This window comes from Topomyia yanbarensis, chromosome 1, assembly GCF_030247195.1.
Source record: "Topomyia yanbarensis strain Yona2022 chromosome 1, ASM3024719v1, whole genome shotgun sequence".
NCBI classification, from domain to species: Eukaryota; Metazoa; Arthropoda; class Insecta; order Diptera; family Culicidae; genus Topomyia; species Topomyia yanbarensis.
Window position 1 is genome coordinate 16,360,924 of NC_080670.1, and position 24,969 is coordinate 16,385,892.

General features: G+C 40.1%; 5 protein-coding genes and 1 long non-coding RNA gene across 11 annotated transcripts in view; 3 read left to right on the forward strand and 3 right to left on the reverse strand.

Moving 5' to 3' along the window:
• LOC131676984 (ankyrin repeat and KH domain-containing protein mask) overlaps positions 1–24,969 on the forward strand; it is a 115,138-nt gene that overhangs the window by 49,838 nt on the left and 40,331 nt on the right. The gene's annotated exons all lie outside the window — the stretch shown is intronic.
• LOC131676988 (RIB43A-like with coiled-coils protein 2) lies at positions 109–1,711 on the forward strand. The gene is made up of 2 exons (XM_058956460.1): positions 109–240; positions 299–1,711. Exons 1-2 carry the CDS (start codon positions 118–120, stop codon positions 1,304–1,306), a joined length of 1,131 nt encoding a protein of 376 aa, XP_058812443.1. The 5' UTR covers positions 109–117; the 3' UTR covers positions 1,307–1,711.
• On the reverse strand, positions 1,436–4,007 carry LOC131676985 (nicastrin). Its single transcript, XM_058956454.1, has 3 exons — positions 3,798–4,007; positions 1,708–3,739; positions 1,436–1,576 (listed from the first exon to the last, which is right to left on the reverse strand). Exons 1-3 carry the CDS (start codon positions 3,859–3,861, stop codon positions 1,552–1,554), a joined length of 2,121 nt encoding a protein of 706 aa, XP_058812437.1. The 5' UTR covers positions 3,862–4,007; the 3' UTR covers positions 1,436–1,551.
• Positions 5,931–7,228, reverse strand: LOC131676990 (large ribosomal subunit protein uL1m). Its single transcript, XM_058956461.1, has 2 exons — positions 6,918–7,228; positions 5,931–6,858 (listed from the first exon to the last, which is right to left on the reverse strand). Exons 1-2 carry the CDS (start codon positions 7,112–7,114, stop codon positions 5,976–5,978), a joined length of 1,080 nt encoding a protein of 359 aa, XP_058812444.1. The 5' UTR covers positions 7,115–7,228; the 3' UTR covers positions 5,931–5,975.
• Positions 10,833–11,510, reverse strand: LOC131676994 (uncharacterized). The gene is made up of 3 exons (XR_009303267.1): positions 11,473–11,510; positions 11,287–11,358; positions 10,833–11,206 (listed from the first exon to the last, which is right to left on the reverse strand). It is a non-coding gene; the product is annotated as an uncharacterized LOC131676994 (long non-coding RNA).
• On the forward strand, positions 17,896–19,781 carry LOC131676992 (uncharacterized). 2 transcript variants are annotated; one of them, XM_058956463.1, is made up of 5 exons: positions 17,896–18,116; positions 18,179–18,524; positions 18,573–18,975; positions 19,033–19,131; positions 19,185–19,781. In XM_058956463.1, exons 1-5 carry the CDS (start codon positions 18,108–18,110, stop codon positions 19,234–19,236), a joined length of 909 nt encoding a protein of 302 aa, XP_058812446.1. In that variant the 5' UTR covers positions 17,896–18,107; the 3' UTR covers positions 19,237–19,781. The 2 variants fall into 2 exon arrangements, with proteins under 2 accessions (XP_058812446.1, XP_058812448.1); XM_058956465.1 differs by having other exon boundaries at positions 19,188–19,781.

A 24,969-nucleotide genomic window follows, 5' to 3' on the forward strand; every position in this document is an offset into this window, starting at 1 on the left:
GTAAAGCGTTCTGTTACCTGCAGTTATTCGTCGTGTAATAATAAACTAAAAGTTCACTCCTGTGAAGTTTTTCCGAGTTGTTCCTTTCAATTTTAACAGTGAAAAGGCAGAATAGCGATGCTTAATGCTCTATTTATCAAGCACCAGGACCGAAAGGAAGCTGCCGCCATCGAACGTCGTCGACAGTTTGAGCAAGTGCGCAGGCAACGAATTTTCAACGCCCGGCAACGTGTCATTGGTGTAACGTATTGTCATTTCTAATTAATTTCCCTAGGAATCAAACAGTTTACCGTTGCAGATCGATACTACGGCCCTAGAGAACCAGCTACAAGAAAAACATCGCCTTGAACAGGAAGCGCTTGAGCGGAAGCGTAAATTTGAACAAGAACAACAGCGCCAGAATCAAATGGTGCTGCTTAAGCACAGAGAGCAGCAGCTTTTGCGGCATCAGTTAGACAGCGAAATCAACAATTTCCGAGCGCTTTGCCAACGTCCGGAACAGTCACGAGATTTTGATCTTTTTGATCCGAACGGTTTAAAGAAATCGCTTCCGGCTCGCATCGGCGACGATGATCCCCGCTTGACGGTTTCCGGTGCACAGAAGTTTGAAGGGGAAGACTTGTCGGAAAAGCAACGAAAGCGACTGCAGATGCAACAGCAACGGTCCTGGCTGGAACAGCAGATACGTGAAAAACGACAGGCTGAAATAGATCGTGTGGCAGCGGAGAAATGTCTGGAAGAAGCTATGGAAGCCAGAGAACGGCGCGTACAACAGCTGACGGCCGAAAAGCGTAATTCGCGAAATAAGCTTCAAGGTGCGATCAGCCAATTCAACCGACAACTGAAAGAACAGCAGGAATACGATCGGAACCAGCGGAAGCGTGAAGATGAAGAAGATAACATGGCTGAGATCTACAATCATTTGACGAGTGATATTCTTACGGAGAACCCAGATGTGGCTAAAAGTAGCCTAGGATCTAACCGAATAATTCCTTACGCATACAAGGGCATGAGTTCAGAAGAGATGCAGCAAGTTCGAGATGCACAGGAACAGCAAAGACAGGAGCTGCAGCGTCGCCAGCAGGAACAAAACGACAACAAACAAACGTGGGATAAGCTGGCAAACCAATTCGATCAAATGATTGTTTGGAAGGATCGAGAACTGAACCGACACCGCCGGGAATTGGCCGATAGGATCAAACAGGAAAATTTGGAACTTTCTGACGAACAGAAGCGAACACTAATAGTTTACCAGAATCGACCGACATTGGAGTATTTTGATCAGTTTAATACAACCACTAGATAGGTAGGGTAATTAGGAAACGGCCGAGTGTGGTGTGGTTTTGGTCAATAATTTATTTCATACTTATTTTTTACTTACTGCCTAATGTCGGCCGCAGAATTATCATAAATTAACAAAATAGCTAAATTAGTCTTTATGCTAAGATCCGAGTGTGTGTGAATAAAAGAGTTTTCTAAAGATGCTTAGAATGGGTTAGGCTTGCTATAGAACATTTCATTGCTAAGTCCAACAGTCTCAGGAACGAACGTTCAGCACTGCGTGGGTGGAGCAATTCTAAAATAGATAAATCTTCGTGAGTAACATTATTGTACGTTGATGGACGTAGACAATTGAATTTCAATTGAAATTAGAGCAGCTCGCTAGTTAGCTTGAGAAAATGTTGCATATAATAAAATTCTACTTACGGAATGGTCGAGGTGCTCTGATTGAACAGCACCTCTGAACGGCTGTTGATGAGAAACACCAGCACGAACGAGATCACCAGTACGATCAACCCAACCGACAGGGTGAGAGTTTCGTGGGACGCAGAAGGCCGAAGGAAGATTCTTGCCGACATCTCACGCCACGTTGATTCAGTCCAGGTGGAATAACGCCCGGATGCAAAGTCATAGCTATCGTTCAGGAAAGCCGGTGACATTGCTTGTGTGAAGTTTTGAGTAGTCAGGTGGCACTCTCCGAGACCGGAATAGCCGGCGTACCAGTTGTACGGTAGATGCAATCCTTGACATTCGGCTTTGGTGGTGTTGTTCACTTTCTGGCCTACCAGGAGACCCAGCAGTCGGTGGATCCATCCGGATGCTTCCGATGGCAGAGTCGCGTGAACACTGATGTAACGAGTCGGCGGAACTGGGAAGGCTTTCGGAGAATCGGGCTTGGCAGCTGCATGAAACAGCGGACAATCTGCTGAATGAAGAAAGCAGTACAGAAATTCGTCGATAAGGACGCTATTAGTTCCAAAGTGGGCAGCGTACGATGTTCTGGTGATCAGCTCAAATATAGCCATTCCCAAAAGGGACGAAACGTTTCGGATGCGCATTTGGATGGAATCCTCAACAAAAAATGTGTTTCGCGTTGACAGATTCTCCAGCTGGGTATAATCAACATCTTTCGAATGGTTTCCATAAACGAATTTAAGGTTTTCATTGTCATCGTAGATGGAATGATAGAAGCGATTTCCTGCAGTGGACGTGAGAATCACTGAAGGGAACGAAGCATTCTCGCGCAGGAACGAATTTGATGATACAGGGGGTAAATTTTTTGTTAGTATTGGTACTTCTGTTTGAATGTTAAACCGAAAAGATAGATTGATTCGCTCAAGCAGCTGCGAAATTCGAGAAACGGTAGTCAATTGAGATGCATGATAAATTTTGATATTGTTAAGATCATCCATCGTTCCGATATCGATCATAAGATCGATATTATCCAACGAAATCGGATTCGAAAGACCGCCTTTGGTGGGGAACGCCCCTTTCTGCAAATCATACACAAAACGCTGCGAACCGATATAGTCATAGGATTCTCCATTAAAGAACACAAACAGAACGTTTGGATCGGCTGAATTCACTCGCTCCGGCAATACCTTTGCCAGAAAGTGAGCAATTGACATAAGAATTGTGAAAGGTACAAGTGAATCCATAGCTCCAAGACCAATTCCGTCGAACATTGTGGTTGTATCCATTCTGGTCGACAGAAGAATTATTCTCTCTGTCACATCTACCTTTCGATCTTCAATGTTTACTTGAACCCTCGGGAATAGTGAAGCGAACACATTTTTTCCTTGCAGTGGGTCACAGAATTTAACCGGATTCAACGAGTTGAAAAACAATGATCTCGCCAGGCAAACTCTAGAATCCACAGCTGCCGACATGAACGCGTTAACCTGGATACTACACAAGCTCCGTTTATGCTGATTCTCCAAGTCATAGTTGTTGAACTTCTCGAAACAATCGTACAATTTAGAAATCTCGACTGGATCCGCCACATAATAAATCGGAAAGGGGAAATCTTCCAGCAATAATCCAGTTCCCCATGGGTTCCAACTGCGTTCCGGGTTTGCTACACTACAAGCTTCCTCTTGTCCGGCCGCTATCAAATTACTGAATTGATTCGGACACCGCGACTCTTGGCTGTAATAGTTCAGCAGGGTCGCATTATTTATCAGCACAACAGCGGAAATGTGCTGCCCACCGCGGTCACGCAGTTGTAGGATATTCTCCCGTGTAAAAAGATGTGGTGGAATGACGGGTGCGTACGGCGGAGCTGGATGTTGATTCGTGACGAAATCAATATCTGCTGCCGATCGGATGAAATGAAGAACGCCCACTGATCCGCCCAGTTGGGAGCTGCAACCTGTGACGTGTGTTCCGTTTAACCGACGGAAACAATGAGCTCCGCTGATTGGAGTATACATATCATCCTTGATTCTTTGGGAGTGAGCTACAAAAAGATTTGATTAGAGAAAATTGAAATAAATGGAAAACTGCATCTGACTCACCATTGCCTAGAGCGTACAGTGATAGTAGTAAGAAAAAGGCATTCGCTACATGTGATTTCATCATGATAGTGGTTTTTAATAAATATACACTATAATATTCTATATCTACGATTTTAACACTATTATATCGGTGAAATTCTGTAGAAAATGGCCTAAAATAACTAGCGGGCGTACTTGTTTACCACCAGCTCTCCATTATGATGTTTGCACTTTGCTGACTGTCACTTGTCAGTGACATTGACAGAGAATTTGAGCTGATGGCGATGTTTGGGTAAGTGTACACTTCTTGAAAAAACACAATAATTTAAAATATTTTAAAAGAACTTATTGTTAATTGCTTTGAAAGTTGGATTTTTGATGCACTTCGCTATAGCTGATATATCACAGTGATATATCACAGTTTTTCCACGGTTGCCAAATGAAATGATACGAAATCGACAAAAAATTAACTTTTTCGATCAAATCTCGACAAACATATGATTACGGCCTAAAAGCCAACTGTCAAAATCCACTTTGAATGGAAATTCCAGACAAACCGTTACTAGTCGAACACAGTTCACAACAGTTTATGAAAGAGAAAACTTTTCTCTTTCGTTTATTATCAACATCTGTGATTGGCGTGTAACGGTTTGTCCGGAATTTCCATTCAAAGTGGATTTTGACAGTTGGCTTTTAGGCCGTAATCATATGTTTGTCGAGAAATATATTATGAAAACCGCGAGACTGGCAGCCATGCAAACCTAACAGCTAATAAAAGTATACCCTCTAAGAACGGTTGGTTTCAAAATCGTCCAATGAAGGACGATCGTTAGACCAATTTGGACAACGTCCAAATAACCGTTCAACAAACGTCCATCGTTGGACCCGTGTCGAACGATTTTGAAACAATTTTTTGGACGTCTCAGTGGGTAAGAAGAAGTGTTTTTGACACTTTTCAATTGGGATTTTCGATTGATTGAAACCGGTGTAGTGGATTGCACTGGTTTTGCACTTTCTAGCAGAAGTGTCAATGGAACATACCCAGTTTTCTGCACTTCTGCTAGAAAGTGCAAAAACGGTGCAGTTTCAGTGCACTCCACTACACCGGTGTCAATCAATCGAAAACCCCAAATGTCAAAAATCTGTCAGGTCAAAGGAGTTGCACTTTTGATCACACTTTTGACTCATCACATTTTCAAACTGTGCAGTTCGATTTGGTGTGAACTGTGCAATATTCTTCAAAATTTATGGGGCTTTCGATTGATTGACACCGGTGTAGTGGAGTGCACTGAAACTGCATCGTTTTGCACTTTCTATCAGAAGTGTAGAAAACTGGGTATGTTCCATTGACACTTCTGCTAGAAAGTGCAAAACCAGTGCAATCCACTACACCGGTGTCAATCAATCGAAAATCCCATTAAAATGTGTAGTAGAACCCGAAGCGGTACAAAACCGATCCTGCCGGTGCGTGTCTGGCAGAAAAACCGTCAATAACCTTTATTACATTTGTGCCCATAGCCCGGCAGAGTTCTGCCAGCCAGACCCCCAGTAATTCTGCCAGACATTGTATTTCGCTGCTGGCAATCTTGGGGGAATTCTGGTAGATACCTCCGGGCGGGTTAGAATGACATGGTGGCGCCTAAATCGGTTAAGGTCAAGGGCCAAAATGTTTATACTAGCAGTTCATAGATGGCGCCAAATTTGTTCAAGAGCTACCCCAAGAAAATTTTTGTTTGGATTTTAGTACTTAAGGCTCAACTAAGAACGCCTCAAGAAGGAGCCTTTTTTGAAAACGAATGAAGCAGTTTTTTCTCTACAATTTTTTACACAATCTTCTTGAAAATCAATCGATGTATTCAGGGCATTGTTGAAATACTTGATTTTTTGTACATTTTGCCAACAGTGTGCAAAACAACTGTTTTTTTGCCTTTTCCAAGATAATGACTTTGTAAGGTTGAAATTTAACTTGATGGAAACCTTCCAAAACTAATTATTCCTTAAGCTACGACAAGCTTGATAAACGTAACCGTTTGGATTGGCAAAGGTCAATCTGATAGTCTAGCTGGTTAAGGATCGAAAGCAATGCCTGAGTACACCATTAAACCGTTCGAACCATTAAAGGATAAGGGACTATCTTTAAGAATGAAACAAGTATTTTTGCATGAATGATTCTGTTTACTATTGCCTCGCTATCCAGCTTCAATTGCTCACTGCAGCCGACTTTTGCTCATCCTCCTCATCGGACTCTTCGGCGGCCTCTTCAGCCGCAGAACCCTTCTTCGGGGCAGCTTTTCCTTCCTCCGGCACATACAGGAACGGATCAATTTTCAGTGTTTCTCCAGAGGGCGGACTCTTCAGAAGAACTCGTGTGATAAACTTACCTTCGCGTTTCGGTCGCATCGAATCCACATCCAGCAGCAGCGTTGACAGATTCTGTTCCAAGTGCTTATCTTCCATCTCAAGCGTACCTAAGCAGGCTACTATGGAACCAAAATCTTTTTGATTTTCGTCCTTCGTCGCTGAATATTGAATTCCATGCGAAAATCTTTCAATCATTTCCGGTATATTAACACCAAGGGTGCCCTGCCGGGGGTTTGGGAACTTGCTCTTTTTCAGTAAGCCTCGGATGACGACTAAATCTGGCAGAATATTTGGATGGGCCAGTACGAACGGGTATTCTGTAAGCTGCAGATCACCGTTTTGGATTTCCTTGATTAATTCTACTCCACCGACAAGAGTAGCACCAGCATCAGTCGCTTCTTTCAAGACGTCTTGACCTTTGGCGAAAACAATAATGTTTCGATTCTCGTTGTGTTCGAACCTGTGTGGAATGGCAACCATTCTCTGAAAATTATCCACGAAACGAGTGATCTTTTCCGCTTGCATATTCAATTCTATGTGGGCGTAGAGCGGTGCATTCGGTACATTGTACATGGTCGGGTGATGCGTCTCTCGATGGCATTTGATAGCTTCTTCGACGGTATACACTCTCCATTTGTAGTATTTGCTTACCCAGCAATTATCAGTGGGAACCTGCTTCCAGCTATCGTCAATGTGCTTGTTGACTTGTTTCAAGTTCAATCTATAGTGAAATTTTAGAATATTTATTGTAATAAAGTTGCATTAATAAATTCTACTTACTTTCCCTTATTTCTCATGTCATGTCGAATAAAACCGATTTTCTCCACTACTTTTTTCACCTTTGCCTTACGTGCCTTTTCTCGAGTACCTTTACGAGCTGCCAGATCCACCGCGGAAATATGCAGCAAACGGGCGTTGATCATCAAAGCTGATTGGGATACGAGACGACTTAGCATTGTTCCCTTCAGAGTTAACATTGTGTATAATCGATAACTAGTACAATTAATAAACTAATTATCGAGAATTTAATTTCATAAATGCACACTCTTCTGTTCGGCAGCGACCATGCAACTTTTTTGTTTAGAAGAGCAAGAGGAATGGCAGTCAAAGAATGACGTTTTATCGCATAATTTTTCACAAGGGCATAATGATAATAGCAAAAGTTTAAACTTGTATTATGTACACTGATAAAAATATGTAGATTGATTTGGCACATATTTTTTGTGTGCAATTTTCATGATTCATCACGAGGGGAACATCACTTCAGAATTATTGTTTTATTCCGTTCAGTTTTACACGAATTCGTACTTTTTCCGGCAATTTTAGAAAATTTTGACAATGTTCTAGCAAATCGAGCATTGTTAAGAAAAATCGAAGAAATTACAAAAAATCTATCCAATCTCGAGCAAATTTTGCTCGAATTTCGACGATTTTGATGGAACTGGCAACTCTGTATACTCAATGTTTGAATCTTTCAACATTTCTGGCAACAAAATTTGTTTTTGTTTTGATTTGGTCATGCAGTTATGCTGCTGGTAATGTTTTGTTTTGGTTTCATCGAGCACTGCAGCTGTCAAAACGTGAATTTCGAGCATTTCATTTTGTTTTTCATGACACATTTCAAATCATCTTCGGCCATTTGAAACTTTTTCTGGCAATGTTGAAAATGCGAATCCATTTCGAACTAACTAATGTAAATCTTTATCAATCCGTTCAGAAATATAAATTTTATGTTCATTTCATCAACAAATCAAGGAGTGTCGTTCCCCTCGATTCATCAGCCTTCCGTCACCAGTACAACAAGACGACAGAACGTCAAAATTAGTTACATAGGCTCACACATTACACCAGCTCTCACACACAATATCAACAGCATGGAACGTTTTGACGCACAGAACGTACCCAGTTAAGCTCAGCCGGAAATGAACTGAAATTCCGGCTGGTTCCAGCTCGTATTCCGGCTCCAGAGACACAACCGATTCTAATTAGAAATTTACCGCGTGATGGGCAAACCCTAATAAACAAAAATTATACACGAACTTTAACCCATATAGTGCAACGATTTCACATAGTGCTTGGATGATACCAAATACAAATATGTTAATACGGAATGCTCTAACGATTTTTCGAGGACACATTTTATAACCCTGGTACACCGATAAAGGTACACTGTCAGAATGACAGTGTACTTTGATTAAATATTTAGAAATTGGCAGCCCTGCACCTAAAAAAAGAAAATCACCGTTACCATAGCTATTGATTATTTATTATTCAAAGAATCTGAAAAAGAACCCGACAAGATATTGAATTTGATTATTAAAATTTAATGTTTTAAATAATATTTGTATTATTTTCAGGCGTTATTCCTGAAGATACATATTCAAGGGTCCTACGGACACTGAAAATAAGCAAGGTTTACTAAACTATCATTCTTTTTGTTGCAATTTCTACCACAGCTCTGAGCTTCCAGTATTGAAAAAAGGAATTCGAGATTTAAAATGCAAGCAAAAGCTGCCTAAAGTTGCCTACATTGTAATGTAGTCGGGAGTAATCAGATCTACGGTACAAAGCGTGAGTGAGGTAAACTCAAGAAAATATCAGATTGACATTGTCATCTTTCAACCTAAAATGCAACAATAGAGCACATGAACGACTTATGAACAAAAGTGCTTGATTTTGTGCAATTTGAAAGACTGCAGGTGATGTGCAATCCAAAACTAGGTTCTTCTTTATCCCTTGTGAAGCCAAACTATAAAAACCTCCTTTCGAAAATTTCAAAACGAAAACTCGATTTTTGATATTTCGAGCGTTATTGCTACTTGCAGTTTTCTCCTACCGTCCCGGAAGATCAGATTTTAACATGCACCAAGGAAAATCCGATTACCTGGATGATTTTCTGCCTCTCGGCGATGGTGATATTTCTAACACAAGCAGCCGTAAGCTATCAAATCGTTCTGATTTGGCCTTATTTTAGCAACCGTTAGTATGGAAGATCGTAAATCTAACAAGCTCTTTAGTTCCTTTCGCTGTAGATGCATTACTAGTGTAAGAAAGCTCAATATACTTTTAAGAAACGTTACCATAGAGGGCAATTTCGCAGCTTTATTCATCGTGACAGTTCTCCCTGTAACCACCCAGTGTGATTATCTAATCGTCGCTGTTTTACAGAAGGAAGCTTACGTGTTCCGATCTATTATTTAGCACTGATCAAAACGTTTCATTTCGACCAGTGCAGCTCATCGTTGTTGATCGAATTAGACACGATTTTGGTAAATACGCGATGCATAGCAAAACTGTGATACTTAGTTTAACCCTCCGAAAGTCGCGCTTATGGCCCACTGAACGAGCAGCCGCTGTTGCCCTAAGACGATTTCGCTAGATTTTCAGAACAGCGTGCACTTCAGTGTACTAACGTGACTGGTGGAAGGTTAACATTGAACGTCTTGGGAACCATTCGCAAGATCAGGGGAACAACGGTAAGAATAAAAATATGAATTTGATTATATATTTTCAGTAGCCTTTTCAGATCTCAATATGCCAAATGCCAAATAAAATTCTACATTACGATTCCCTGAAATGCCTTAACGTTACCGCGCGAAATGCTCAGTCGAGTTAATCATATTTCAACCAACTTCGAACACATATCTATGCCGTCAAGCGCATTTATGTCGTAATGATTAATATGTTCAAGTCTCAATAAGATGGAGCTCTAGAATTCGTACCTATCATATCTGACAAAATATGCATCCTTCAGTAGAAAGTAATGCGTGATAGATGAGCGCAGCTTGATAAGAACATTTCTCGAGTACTTTTTCAAATGGACGTAAGTAACATTGAGAGTCTCTCTTTGTTTACTTTCTCTTTCGTTTATTACGACATCATTACAACACTTTGTACTAATTTTCCAGTACATATCGAAAGCCGACGGTTTTTACTACAATATTATGCAAAGAGTAGAGTAGTAAATGTTGAAATGGCCGAGTAATGAACAGAAGAGAAAGACCTCATAGAGAATCTCTCATTTTTACTTACGTCCATTTGAAAAAGTACTCGAGATTTTGAAGGATGCTTATCCGTTCATTATTTCACTAATAAAAATATGTGGTATGCATGCTGATTCTGTAAGTTATAGGTTGTATTTGAATTTGGATTCGTTCGACAAATAGGATAGAAATGATTTTGGAGTTTAAAGATACGCCTGTGAAAGAAGTTGGAATGGTCGTAGTTGTTTTATTTTGGATTTTTCAGTCTCGTGATTTCTGAAAATCGAAAATAAAGAACAAAACTAAGCAAGACCTGGTATCTAGAAATAAATCTAGACAACAGGTCTTGCTTGGTTTTGTTCTCTACTTTCGATTTGCTCACAAATTTTCAGGGGTTGTGATAGAATTTCCAAAAAGCAATGTTGATCTCCAGCGGCACAATCGAACATACACAGGTGAGATTTGTAAACAGTAACACCTTATAGAAACTATGAATACTGTGAAGCAAGCAAACTAAGCGTTCGTCAAATCTCCCGTCTTCCACAACAGGCGATGCTCATTTTCCTTGCACTCAGTGTTCAAAAAGTTCTACCAAGACGTACTGCAGTCGTGCATGCAAACACACATAACCAAACGAGTAATGATTTACTGTCCGGAAGTGGGATGCAATGATAATTTCTCATACAAATCCAGCCTAAAACTACACTGTGGGCCATCCTTTCTGATGTGGGGTATGTTCACTCCCATTCCGAGCTGCTTCTGACTTTTCTCTCGCATCTGAATGTGAGAGGGGCGCAAAATCACCAATTTCGAAGATTAGCCTTCCGGAGGTCACCCGAGTCCAATCAGCACACGAGTTTTAGATGATTTAAAAAAGCCATTTATCGTGAAACAAACGTTCCAAGACCTCAATGCATGCTCAAGTTGAAATTTCTTCGGAAAATGATATAAAAACGTATATGGAGTATGCGCCGGAACGGACGGAACATCACGAGTGTTAGCTCTCAGTGTACATCCAATCATCGCCTCCGTTTCCTGGATTTTTTGGTGAACCCTGGTAGAAAACTGCTTTAGCGTAGATTTCGACTGAAATTATAGGAATAATAATATCGAATTAGGATATACCATTTTTGTAAACTTTTTAACTATTGAAATTAATTACGCACGCGTCTGCACGCTAACAATGTAGTTAACCGCATCCTGCCTGATCAGATTGGAGTCGTTTGGGTTGCACATCTCTTTCCACAGATACATTATACAATATTCCGTTTGATGATACAGAATTAAAAAAACAAAAATTAGTGGTGTGTATTGTTCACGGGTTTAATGCGATTGTCGAAAAGATAATTTACCTATTGAACCAGTCCAATCCTTCACTATCACATCCAATCACATAAATAAACAAACTGAAAAAAAAATTAAAACAAAAAGCACACTTTGATCAGGTAGCGATGCCAGTTTCGTTTTTTCCGACGACTTTTACTTGTTAAGACGAATTGGGTTGTTTAATTCGCCTCCTTGGTGAGCCAAAAAATTATTACCATTTTGTATGGGACCTTGGCGTATTTAATTTGTATTTGATGATACCCTGAACCTACTTGTGATCACTTGTGATGCATTTTTAAAATCTGAACACGTCGTTGGGCTCTTAAATCATACTATGTTTATTAGGGCACAAGAAATGCATCCAACTTCTCAGCAAAGTTTAGCCGGAAATGAGCCTAGTTCTAAATAGTATTCCGGCTTCAGTGACCCAACGCATTCTAACTTGAATACGAACTAGAAACAGTAACGGCCAGTTTCTTCACTTGAAGAAAACCGGTTTTCGTTGAAAACCGGTTTTCGGCTAATTAATCACCAGCAACCTGAAAACTGATTTTCAGCGAAAAACGGTTTTCATCCAGTGAAGAAATTGGCCGTAAGCATACCGGCTGGATTACCCGATCAGAAAGGAATATTTAAATTGAGTGTCGAAACATGGACTTTACGTGGCGGCTCGTTTGTCCAGTACGGAGTTTTTTTTTCTTGTTTTAATATTTGGTTAAGCGAATAATTTTAATTTTTGGTAATCTATTTAAGAATAACGCCTATATTTGATTTCCAAGTTAGTCAACACAACTGGTTAATGCATCGTCGACGCAGCATTTCAGTTTTTATATTTGAGCACGTTGCACTCAAACCTAGGGGCAGATCACTTGTGATGCATTTTTAAAAATCAGCTAAATTAAATGCATTTCTTTCCTTCAAAATAGAAATCCATAATGTATTTTGCGTTGCGTGTAAGACGTCAAAACGCTACAAAAAATTAGCCCTACATTCAACAAAACGTCGAACAAAGTGAATCAGCGTAAGACGTTTGTTAAACAAACTTTTCTGCGAGGGAGTGCAAAGTTGAGGCAAAAATGGAAATTAAATGCATTTTTTCTAATTTGATGCACATTTGTTATACATTTCTAGAGTGATCTGCCCCTAGACTCGAACTCACGCCGCTGACGAAGTAATCGAACCACCCAGAATTGTCAAACATGAACATCATTCATCGTGAGTTCATTTGTGTCGTCATCTTGTAGAACTCAATTAACCCCTGCTGAAATCTTCTGAACAGTATTGCTGCTTTTGTTAATGAAAGTGGATTCTTGTTGTTTTAATTTACAACAAAAACATGCACTTGTTGTTTTAATTTACAATTAAAACAAATTTGTTAGGTGGACAGAGGGTCGCACCCTCTGTCCACCTAATGTCGTTTTCGATTGAGAACCTAGAAACTAACCCAGGTTAGTTGCTTCAAACGAACGTTTTTAGTGAAACTGAGTTGGGTTCTCGCCAAACAACGGTGGTGTGAGCGAACCCGAAATATATTTCAGGTTGGAACCCAACCCGGTTTTCAGTTCAGTGGCGCATAACCTAGGTTGGAAACTGGCTTCAAACAAACGGTTTGACAGCAGTTAGGTCCGAAACTGAGTTAGTTTCTGCTTCAAGCGAAAACGACATAACAAATTTGTTTTGATTGTTGGACCGAAAATGCACCTGCTCACATCTCTAATTAATGTCAGTTTGATTGTCAAAGTGAATTTGACGCGAGATTTTGACATTCATATGCTTTTTAGTTCTCGACAAACATATGATTACGGCCTAAAAGCCAACTGTCAAAATCCACTTTGAATGGAAATTCCGGACAAACCGTTACTAGCCGAACACGGTTCACAACAGTTTATGAAAGAGAAAACTTTTCTCTTTCGTTTACTACCAACATCTGTGATTGGCGTGCAACGGTTTGTCCAGAATTTCCATTCAAAGTGGATTTTGACAGTTGGCTTTTAGGCCGTAATCATATGTTTGTCGAGAGTTGGACAATGGTCCAACTATCGGAGCTCCAACTAAATGCGGTCCAGTTAAAAAGTAACCAACCAGTGAATCACAACTGTATCTTGAATCCAGCATTTGGTTTCAACTGAGGTTAGATTCGATCGAAATGATTTCTTAACTTACCGGTATCATAGCCAGTTCGGTGGGAGTGTACAACGTCCGCCGGACGATGCACGGATTAAATATGCTGGAAACGTAAACAAATGAAGCCAAAAAACTGTCTAGTACGCAAATTTAGCTTGTATTTGCGCGATCCGGCGAAGAAGCATCCGCAAAAAAAAAACGCACGGAGCTATCGTCGTCGATGTCGATAGTGTGTGAGTGGCTCTCTCACTGCTCTCACTTGCTGATGGACGACGATTGGGTGATGAGTACCAAACGCCCCATCAAGTCGGATGCGATTGGTGCCAGTACGAATTTGACAGAAAATGTGTGAGTTCTCAGTTCGGTCACTCGATCAGTGGGGGTCGCACCCTCTGTCCACCTAACAAATTTGTTTTGATTGTTGGACCGAAAATGCACCTGCTCACATCTCTAATTAATGTCAGTTTGATTGTCAAAGTGAATTTGACGCGAGATTTTGACATTCATATGCTTTTTAGTTGGACAATGGTCCAACTATCGGAGCTCCAACTAAATGCGGTCCAGTTAAAAAGTAACCAACCAGTGAATCACAACTGTATCTTGAATCCACTATATTGATGAAGGGCACCGTTGAAATGGTTTGTTGAAATTGGTTGCTTTCTTATTATTGTTAAACAGAGATGCCAGATTTGCAGACATGTCTGCAAATTCGCAGACTTTTAATTTTAGCTGCAGATTTTTTCGATGACGCAGATATTTGCAGATTTTTTAGTTTGGTTGCAGATATTTGCAGATTTTTTAGTTTGATTGCAGATATTTACAGATTTTTGAATATAAAGGCTTTTGGTTACACTAGCTTTCCTGACATTTTTGTTCTTCCCAGACTTTTAAAATTATTATTGCAGACATTCGAAAAAAGTATCTGGCATCTCTGTTGTTAAAGCCAATCAACCACATATTCGGCAAATGCATGGTAAATTCTACTTTAGCGCACAATTTTTGTTCAATTTGATAATTTTTACTCATTTGTCGACAATTATTTTATTTTTCAAAAGTAATGACAATATTTTCCTATAAATATAGCAATACTGCCAATCATCATTACGCTATCCCTGCCTAATATTTCTTACGGTTTCAAGTTGCCAGAATCAACCAATCTAGAGCTCTTATTCAAAACGACATATCTACAATGAGTGACTCTCTTTGTTTACTTTCTCTTTCGATTTTTACGAAGTCACTATCGCACTTTTCACTTATATTACAGGTAAAGATCGAAAGACGGTGGTTTTGACTACCATATTATGTAAAGAGTTGATGGGTCTATGTTAAAGCGACCGAATTATTAACAGAAGAGAAAGTAAACTACGAAAGTCACTCATTGTAGATGTCTTTTTGAAAAAAAGCCTCAAAGCAATCAGCAGCTGGAACATTCTTACATAAAATTGGAACAAAAACAATACACCTCCCACCCCCTGTAGTGACCATTAGAGCCGAGATGCCAGTTACTTTTTTCAAATGTCTGCAATAATAATTTTAAAAGTCTGGGAAGAACAAAAATGTCAGGAAAGCTAGTGTAATCAAAAGCATTTCATTCAAAAATCTGTAAATATCTGCAACCAAACTAAAAAATCTGCAAATATCTGCGTCGTCGAAGAAATCTGCAGCTTAAATTAAAAGTCTGCGAATTTGCAGACTTGTCTGCAAATCTGGTATCTCTGCATTAGAGGCAGACTGTAGTGACCATTAGAGGCAGATCACCCTAGAAATTCAAATTTGCATCGAATATGAAAAAATGCATTTAATGTCCATGTTTGTATCAGATTTACAAGAAATTGAGTTCTTTTGACTCAATCACGGGGTATCGTGGAATAAGGTAAAATTAGGTATGGGAACTCGGGGCTATTAGGACCTACTTAAGCAAATCACCCTTTTAGGTGGATAGATGTTAAAAAATTTACCGGTCAAAAGTTTTAATTGTTGGTATGAAACCTCAGATATATTTTGGTGCCATAAAAGGTTCATTTGCATCACTCAAAGGCAGCACTAGGCGACGATTTGCAAACCTCTACATTTTTCCATACTTTTACAATGTAGGGGTAATTCGGACCTCCCTACGGGGAAATTCAGACCGTCATTTTTCTTTCATTTTTTAACAATGGAATTATCTTTACCTATGAAATATTTATAAGACACTTCTTAAGAAGCAAAAAAATTGCTTTACGAAAATTTAATCTGGTAAGTCACAGCTGTCGATTGGCGGCCCATGTATTTTCATGGCTGTGGCGTGTGCAATGGTGTGCGCAGCCGCAAGCCGCTGAACGGTGGTTGATGGAATAGGGGGTCCGAATAGTCCCGTGCGCTCATTTCGCACAAAAGTGGTGAGCGTCTTGAAAATATCTGTGTTTCCACTCAAACAAAAATCATTGCATGAATTAGGAGCCTCAAGGTTTCCAAAACACTTACCATTTTTTTCACTTTGACTTGTTGTTTTAATCACGGTTTTTCTATTATAATGATTTTTGTTTTGAGAATGGCAAAAAACGAAACACATTGTATATCCTTTCTACAAAGAACAAAGAACCAAATTCAGCTCTCAAAATTAATGTTTCAGAATAGCGGTTCCACGAAAATGTACGATAGTCAGAAAGTTTTGCTATTGTCCATGCTTTTCCGAAGGAAACGCGACGATTATTTTTCGTCGCAGCAAGATTCTTAGCGCTATTCGGCGCACGATTCGTCGCAATGTATTTCTTATGGAATGAATGACACTTGAAAAAATGTAATGCAATTTTGTGTAAAAATTGCATTCTTATGTTTTATTAAACATACGAAAACCTGAAATTTTAGAAGCACAGTTTTTAGTCAGTTTTCTTGACAAATTAAGTTAAAGTAATTAAGTAGCACACATTAAACTTGGGTAATACATATTTTTCGATGTTTTTCAGTATTCTTGACAAATTAAGTTAAAGTAATTAAACTTACATATTTTTCGATGTTTTTCAGCATTTATTATCAAATGCGCCAATTCAAATCGTCGCCTCAAAATGATTGAATGGCTCGTTTCTAATGAAACGTACAATAGTTTCTGAGAAATCGAGAGGGTTCGAATTGGGTCATTAAGCTATATATAGTTTTCCGTTCCATTCAATAAATTTTAGGTCCAATATACATAATATAACATTATTTCAAATAAAATTTCGTTGTAATACGTAAAAACGATTTTTTTGTTTTTTAAAATAAATCTTATGTGAACTTGGCAACCATACATAGGAAAACTGCGGTTGTTTACATCTGGCCTATCAGGACAACACCCAAAATGAAAAAAAAACTATATGCTATGGATGGTGTTTATGTCAAATAAAAAAAACCCTCCGGGAAAACCGAGAAAACATGCCCTATTTTTTCTGACAGGGCATCATTTGTCGTGAAATTCGATATGTCAAATCCTTCCTATAGTGTCAAATCCAGACTGTTAACATATTTCTTTATTTTAAATTTTAAACTTATTTTCACGTTTCCTGAGTTGGAAAAAAACATTGTTGCAATCACGAAAATCAGCTTTATCGATGTAAGTAATAAAAAACGACATTTTTTTCACATTTAATGACCCAATTACCCCCACTGCCTTAATAGCCCCGGGTCCCCCTAAACCATGTTTAAGGTAGTTTCCCTTTGACCACGGCAAAAATCACAGCTCATTGATAGGTTTTTCATACACAACCTTGAGTTCAATATACTTAAATTTAAGTTGAATTTACTTGATTTTGAGTATAGCCCAAACAACTCAACAGTACCTTATTCCAGGAAAGACCGTGACTGAGTCGAATCTCTCGACACACAACTCAAAAGTAAGTTAAAAGAACTTATTCTTTAGGCTGTTTTATTTTTCCGTGGATACATAAATTTCATACCAGCACATACTGATTTATATTCAAAATCTCGACAAACATATGATTACGGCCTAAAAGCCAACTGTCAAAATCCACTTTGAATGGAAATTCCGGACAAACCGTTACACGCCAATCACAGATGTTGGTAGTAAACGTAAGAGAAAAGTTTTCTCTTTCATAAACTGTTGTGAACTGTGTTCGACTAACAACGGTTTGTCTGGAATTTCCATTCAAAGTGGATTTTGACAGCTGGCTTTTAGGCCGTAATCATATGTTTGTCGAGAAATATACTGCTTTCTCATGAAACAATCTGACACCACTGATCGAGTGACCGAACTGAGAACTCACACATTTTCTGTCAAATTCGTACTGGCACCAATCGCATCCGACTTGATGGGGCGTTTGGTACTCATCACCCAATCGTCGTCCATCAGCAAGTGAGAGCAGTGAGAGAGCCACTCACACACTATCGACATCGACGACGATAGCTCCGTGCGTTTTTTTTTGCGGATGCTTCTTCGCCGGATCGCGCAAATACAAGCTAAATTTGCGTACTAGACAGTTTTTTGGCTTCATTTGTTTACGTTTCCAGCATATTTAATCCGTGCATCGTCCGGCGGACGTTGTACACTCCCACCGAACTGGCTATGATACCGGTAAGTTAAGAAATCATTTCGATCGAATCTAACCTCAGTTGAAACCAAATGCTCCGCCATAGAAAAACAAAATTTTCGTGGGTAGTTTGCCGCCCTCCACGAAGCCGGAGGAAATAAGGCGCCTGTTTGAGAATTACGGCATCGTGACGGAATGTGACGTGATGAATCGGTGTGCCTTTGTGCACATGCAGAGCCCGGACATGGCGGAGAATGCAATTCAAGCGTTACACAATTCCAACTTCAAGGGTGTTACAATTAATGTGGAACATGGCAGAACCAAGGAACGATCCGGTGGCGAGGGTGGTGGATTTTCTAGAGGTGGTCGGGGTGGTCCGAGAGGAGGATCTAGAGGCGGTCCGCCTCAGGGAAGAGGCGGATTCCATCAGCAAGACAGGCCAAACTACAATGGTAAATGCTATTAAGGTTTAAGGATTTTTATTTACTGTAATGTTATAGATGGGCAGGATCGTAGCGGTGGACCGGTGAGAAATAACCAGAACCGAGGTAACTTTCGTAACCAGCCCTATGGAGGTGGTGGTGGGGGTGGTCGCGGTGGTGGTTTTGACAGTCAAAATCAAGGAGGAGGTGGTTTCCGCGGTGGTTTTAATCGTGGTGGCCGAGGAGGTTCCAACGATCGTGGCAGTGGCGGAAGAGGTGGTGGATATAATGGCGGTAGCAACCGATTCTCCGGTGGTCAGCAGTTCAACAGCGAGGATCGTCGTGGGTTTGCTCTGCCTAACGATGGAGCTGGACGCTTTAGTGCTGGTAGAGGCGCGCAACACGGTGGGTTACAAATCAGCCCACAGAATGATCCGTTCACACGTAGAAGCATAGGAGATGCCGGCGCTCAAGGCGGATAGTGAGTGATTGGTTTTAGTACGATTGGCTCTTTTTGCTGTATCTTTTTTGTTTCCAGTGGAAATCGTGGAGGATTTAATCAGACAAGCGGAGCTGGAAGTTTCCAATCATCCAACTACAATCAGGCATTTCCACCACTGGGAAGTGATCCTGCGCGGTAAGTTTATTCGTACCATCAAATTATCGCTAAAATTATTAACCATTATTCAGCAGTGCGAATCGTGGCCAGCAGCCGCTACAACAACAGCCTTGGATGCAATAATTTTCTCACAGCACGGTCGCTTCCGGATGAATTCGCATAGCCATGCTGATTCTATGTAATGCGGAAGCGTATGATCCTTAGGCGAGTTTTTCTTTTCTTTTAAACCTTGTATAGAAAATCCTTCGTTTGCAATGTAAAGAAAATGCAGTTCGGTTCCTCGAACTGCCGCTCACAGATTATCGCTATCCTCCGTATTATTTATCGCAGCGCCGAGAACTTTAAACAACTGTTTATTACAAACTTACTTCAGACTTAGAAAAAATCATGAAGTCATGATTTCGATAGGAATTGAACTTACATACTTTAGTTTGTTTTTCTTTCTCTGCGAGTTTTATATTCTTTTCGCCTTAATTAAATTAATAGTAGTTTTTAAACAATAAGCAAACTCGACCGGAGCCGGCTGCAGAATATTGGAAACCACCATCATTGGGAAGAACCGATGCTCGAAGCGAAGCCGATTTTTATGTTTCTCAACCAATAGTATGCAAACTAAGCTATCTATGTAAGAATATCAGATTTATTGACAAATATACAGAATAATCATGCCCAAGGACAATTTACTATACCCGTTGCTCGATATTTGGTTTATTTTCTTTTAATGTAGAATACATTTAAGCTTTCAATATAGGGGTCCCGTTTCAAAATATCGGCTGCGGCGCCGCGTCAGATTTTGAACGTTAATAACTTTTATCATACTTAACAGAATGATTTGATTTTTAGGCCAATTTGTTGAAAATATGTTCCTCTATGCTGTATTAAAATTTGAAGTATGTATAACATGCACTAATAACAAAAAATTGTGTTTTTGAAAAATCTTTCGAAAACTACTCGGAAAAGTGAAAATTTTCAGCCCATCCCGCACAGAGCCGTCAAAATGGTGGACCAACCGAACAATAAAATAATGAAAAGTTTATATATAGGTCCACTACATGTTTGTTTTATGATTATTCGCATTGGGTTGCTTGACGAGAGCAGTTGGTGGGAGAAAGACGGCATATTCCTTTGGTTAGGCCATTAGAAGCCGGACGGAAAGGAAAGGCTCATACACGGCACGAGAACGAGCGAGAAAGCGATAGTAGTGCATATTAGCGCGATTATATAAATATCTATCGGTCGGTTTTTCTCATCATTCGTATTCGTTCAAGCACTAGCAAGCAGCCAGTCCACCGAAGGAAAGCAGTTGGCGATGACGACGGCGGAAAAAGTGCCCCAGCTACTGGTGACTCATCGCAACCCGATCAGGAACTGTCGCCCTGCAAGAATTTCGCCCCAACTAAAGGGCAACAGAGTAGGCTATCGTTCCAGCGTCTGGGTCGTGAGATTGTGCAGGACTGCAAAATCGAGCCACGCTTACAAAGCTCAGTCGTAATGATGCCCCGAGAAGCCAACGATGCCTACTTGGTCGGTTTGTTCGAGGATGCAAAATAGTGCTTTGTGGCTCACCGTGTCCGCGGGGAGTGCGTCTGAATTATGCTCCCGCAATAAAACAATAAACGGTTCTTTACAGGACCAATTAATTGTGTTGTAATAAGAGTTAAACTGAAATTTACATTTTATGGTGTATAACAAATAATTTTCAGAAAGCTATATAAAAAATACGATGTGTGGAAAGAAAGAGAATTTAAATTATCCTCTCTTGCTCGTTTTCGTGCACTGCTTTTCCTTTCCTTTCTGCTGCTACTACCATCATAACTAAAACGAATGTGCGTGTTCTCCCACCATCTCTTGGCCAGTGTTGCCACAATTGCATGTCGCTATTACAATTTGAATTATTTTATTGATCCTCTCTAGTATTGATAAAATATAGAACGTGCAAAGTACACTAGTCGCATGCTTTTATTCGAACTTTTTGGCAGCCTCCGTTGATTAACTGCATAAATCGATTTGTTTGTGCAGCTCCTTGCTAGTAGCAAACAAAATAGCCTTTATCAGCGCTAACAAATAACACGAAAGAATTTAAATTTGTGAAAATCTTTTCCTTCTTTTCAAATCTGCAGCATTCTTTGAAAATATTGTTTGAATGTTGTTATTGAAACACTGAACATGCAAGTTTGCTAGCACTGGCCACTAGATTGAAGGCGATGGAAAGACAGAATATTCGTTTTGGTTATGCTAGTATTGGTAGCCGAACGGAAAGGAAAGGCACAGGAATGGCACGAAAACGAGCGGGAGAGCGATAGTAGTGCTTCCTCGTGTTTTCATATATGAATATTGGTCGGTCGGTTTTTCTCATCATTCGTATTCGTTCAAGCACTAGCAAGCAGCCAGTCCACCGGAGGAAAGCAGTTGGCGATGATGACGGTCCGCAAAAGTGCCCCAGCTACTGGTGGCCCATCGCAACCAACTACCGATCAGGAACTGTCGCCGTGCTAGTATTTCGCCCCAACTAAAGGGCAACGGAGCAACTAATCCGCTGGCTAACATTCCAGCGTCTGGTTCGTAAGGTTGTGTATTACTTCAAAGTCGAGCTACGCTTACAAAACTCAGCCGTAATGAAGCCAGTGATGCCTATTTGGTCGGTTTGTGGGAGTGGGCGTAAATTACAATAAAAGCAACGGTTCTTTTCAGGACCAATCAATTGTGTTCTAGTGAGAGTTAAACTGAAACTTTCATTTTAAGGTGTGTAGCAAATTTTCAACAAGCAACATAATACGTTGTGTGGAAAGAAGTAGCTTGCACACGGAACAAAAATTTAAATTATCCTCTCGCTCGTTTCGTGCACTGCTTTTCCATTCCTTTCTACTGTTATTATCAGTATTACCAAAACGAATGTGTTGTTGCATGTGTTTAAGAGAAACGTTGAAGTCGCATGCTTCTATTCAAGCTTTTTGACAGCCCCCGTGAACTAACTGCATTAAATGGTTTTTTTGTGCAGCTCCGTGCTAGTAGCAAACAAAATGGCCCTACTAGTGTCTGATTCGTGAGATTGTGCAGGATTTCAAAGTCGAGCTAAGCTTATAAAGTTCAGCCGTAATGGTACCCGAAGAAGCCAGTCTTGTCGTTTTGTTCGAGGCTACAAAACAGTTCGCCAGGCACGTAACTATCATGCCAAAAATATCCAACGATCCAGCGCATCACCATCAACACCAACGCCGATACCAAAGGTTCTTTTCAGAACCACCATTATTACCATAGAGAATTATTTGAAAATTTCCCATTCAAACGTGATTCTGTTCAATATTATTAGATTTAAATTAACGTCTCGAATTGAAATCACGACGCTCCGGTTATGTGACAGACATTACCCACCCATCTTTTTTTATTGTGACCACGACTAACGGTTTAATATAGACACCCCATTTCAATATTTCTGAAGGAACAGAAGGTCGAGTTTGGAAAGTTTGTAACTTTCATTGTACTTAACCAAATTACACAATGTTCGCACTAATGATTCAGAAATATGATCAGGAATCTTCTGTTAGATTTGTAAGTATGTATAATTTACATAAATAAAGAAAAATTGATTTTCAGGAATCAATTATTATCTGTTCTTCCATTGGCCAGTACTACGCGACTTCCTCATGCTAACAATTAATTTCATCGTTAGCCATCTCCCTCACCAAGGCCAACAACGCCAACAAAACCGGTCCTTTTCAGGACCACCATCATTTTTGTAAAGAATAATTTGAAATATTCCTCGCCCAAATCACCTTTTGTCCGAAAATTCCAATGAGTATCAAAATATTTAAAGAACGTGTTCCTTATGTATTCTACATCTCTCCGGTTATGTCGCAGACATTACCCACCCATCCTTTTTTAATTTATGATACATTGTAACATTCGGTTATGCGAGAAAATTGGCCATAAAATTTACGCTGTACTGCTACGGTTTTTATCTCGTTTGTTTGACACGGCTCAATGCGTTAGCATAACTTTTAAGATGTTTACAATCTGTAAAAATTAAAATTAACTTTCAGCTGTCCATCGGGTCTTGTTGACGCAGCTTGCTGCTGCGTGTTAAGATCCTCTTCCTTAGTGATGAAACATTGGGTGCGTTGCTTGCCGCACGTTGGGGGTCATTCAGTCCGTCTTCTCTCGCGTTTTCGTTCACGTCCGTATCGTCATCGGTACTGCATTCATGATGCTCACGGTCGGATGTTCCTGTTTGCTTCCTGTGCTTACAGGTCACTGTTGTAAATTTGTCTTCATCGGCAATTGATCATTTATTGGTGGTGTCGGTTGTTGATTTGGAGTGATTTGGTGTAATCGTTGTTACTTCGATGTTGGTAATGACAGTTGGTTTAGTGGTACTGGTCCCGGTCGTTGTTGAGCTGGTGTTTGGTGTTGCTTCCCAGTCCGCAGTCGTTGGTTTACCAACCGGTTGTGGTTTAGCATCCCTCTAAGAACGGTTGGTTTCAAAATCGTCCAATGAAGGACGTTCGTTGGACCAATTTGGAAAACGTCCAAATAACCGTTCAACGAACGTCCATCGTTGGACACGTGTTGAACGATTTTGAAACAATTTTTTGGACGTCTCAGTGGGATACGACGACTGTATACCGGCTTTGGTCGTAGCAGGTGAAATTTCCTTAATAGCCTCTGCGCAAGGTTTTCCGTGGTGTAGCGGCTGATCACAATATTGTCACGTAGGAACGTGCTCTGGGTACGTGACTAGTGTTCATTCAGAATATGCAATACCTGAGATGGTCAAGTAGGAGAGAATAGGTTTTCACGGACGCATTCTCACCACACAAACGCCGTTGCGAAGTCCTGGGAAGAAGTTCCTCCAAGTATCTTTCTCAACACTATCCACCTCTTCGTATTTCAACATGAGTGGTTTGATAGCGACGGGACTAGGATGTGGTGACAAATCATGCAGCTTTATTCCAATACTGTCGCCATCTATATACGTTGGAATGCTGTATTAAATGTCATTACATTCGACGACGTGTTTCAAGTTGTTTTGCGAAGCAAATGATTCTGCTTGACTAATGTTTTTGAACATAATCAGTACCGCATGACGTAAATGGTGGAGTTGCATCGCATTAACTTCTGCTACGTTGAGCTTCAACTTTCAACAATTGCTCCACTTCACAAATCGATGGTCTTACCGGACATTTCAAGAAGTCAACAGCAACACAGTTTGTCCGCAACTGCGACAGTTTGTTTTTTTCGAACGAATATGATCCGCATACTCAGTTTAATTCTTCATTATGAGAAATTAATTTTTCGAACGAATGTAGTTCGATTGAATCGGACTCGCGTTTGATTTCGCTGTCCTTAATGAGCTTCCGACACCAGTACAGAACGTCAACGGAATTTAAAAATCCAGTTGCTTGCAGTTAAATGGAGGCGTTCACTCAACATTAACGGTATACGATGTCAATGGGCACACGAGGAACGCATTCAACTTATCCTGACGGAATGGTGACGTGACGATGTTCTTTTCCGTTGACGGAAGCTGATGAATCGTCTAAATCGGACCTAAGGATAATAATCAATGTTGCGAAAATTCTCTGTATAAATTGATTAGAATTTCACATATGAGGTCAAACTGTTCAACATAGGAATATTAAGTGATAAATACTTCGGTTTTTTTTTAATACAACACAAAACTGTGTGCGTGTGCATCGAGGGGTCGGACTTCAGTAGTACATGGGAAATCCTAGATCACTCTATCTTGAGTTTATCTTTGGTATCACCACTAAATCAAATCAAATTCTACAAACCATATTCGTCGTAACGTAATAATAAGGTTTTGCGTTACGATGGAATACATCAGCGATCGATATT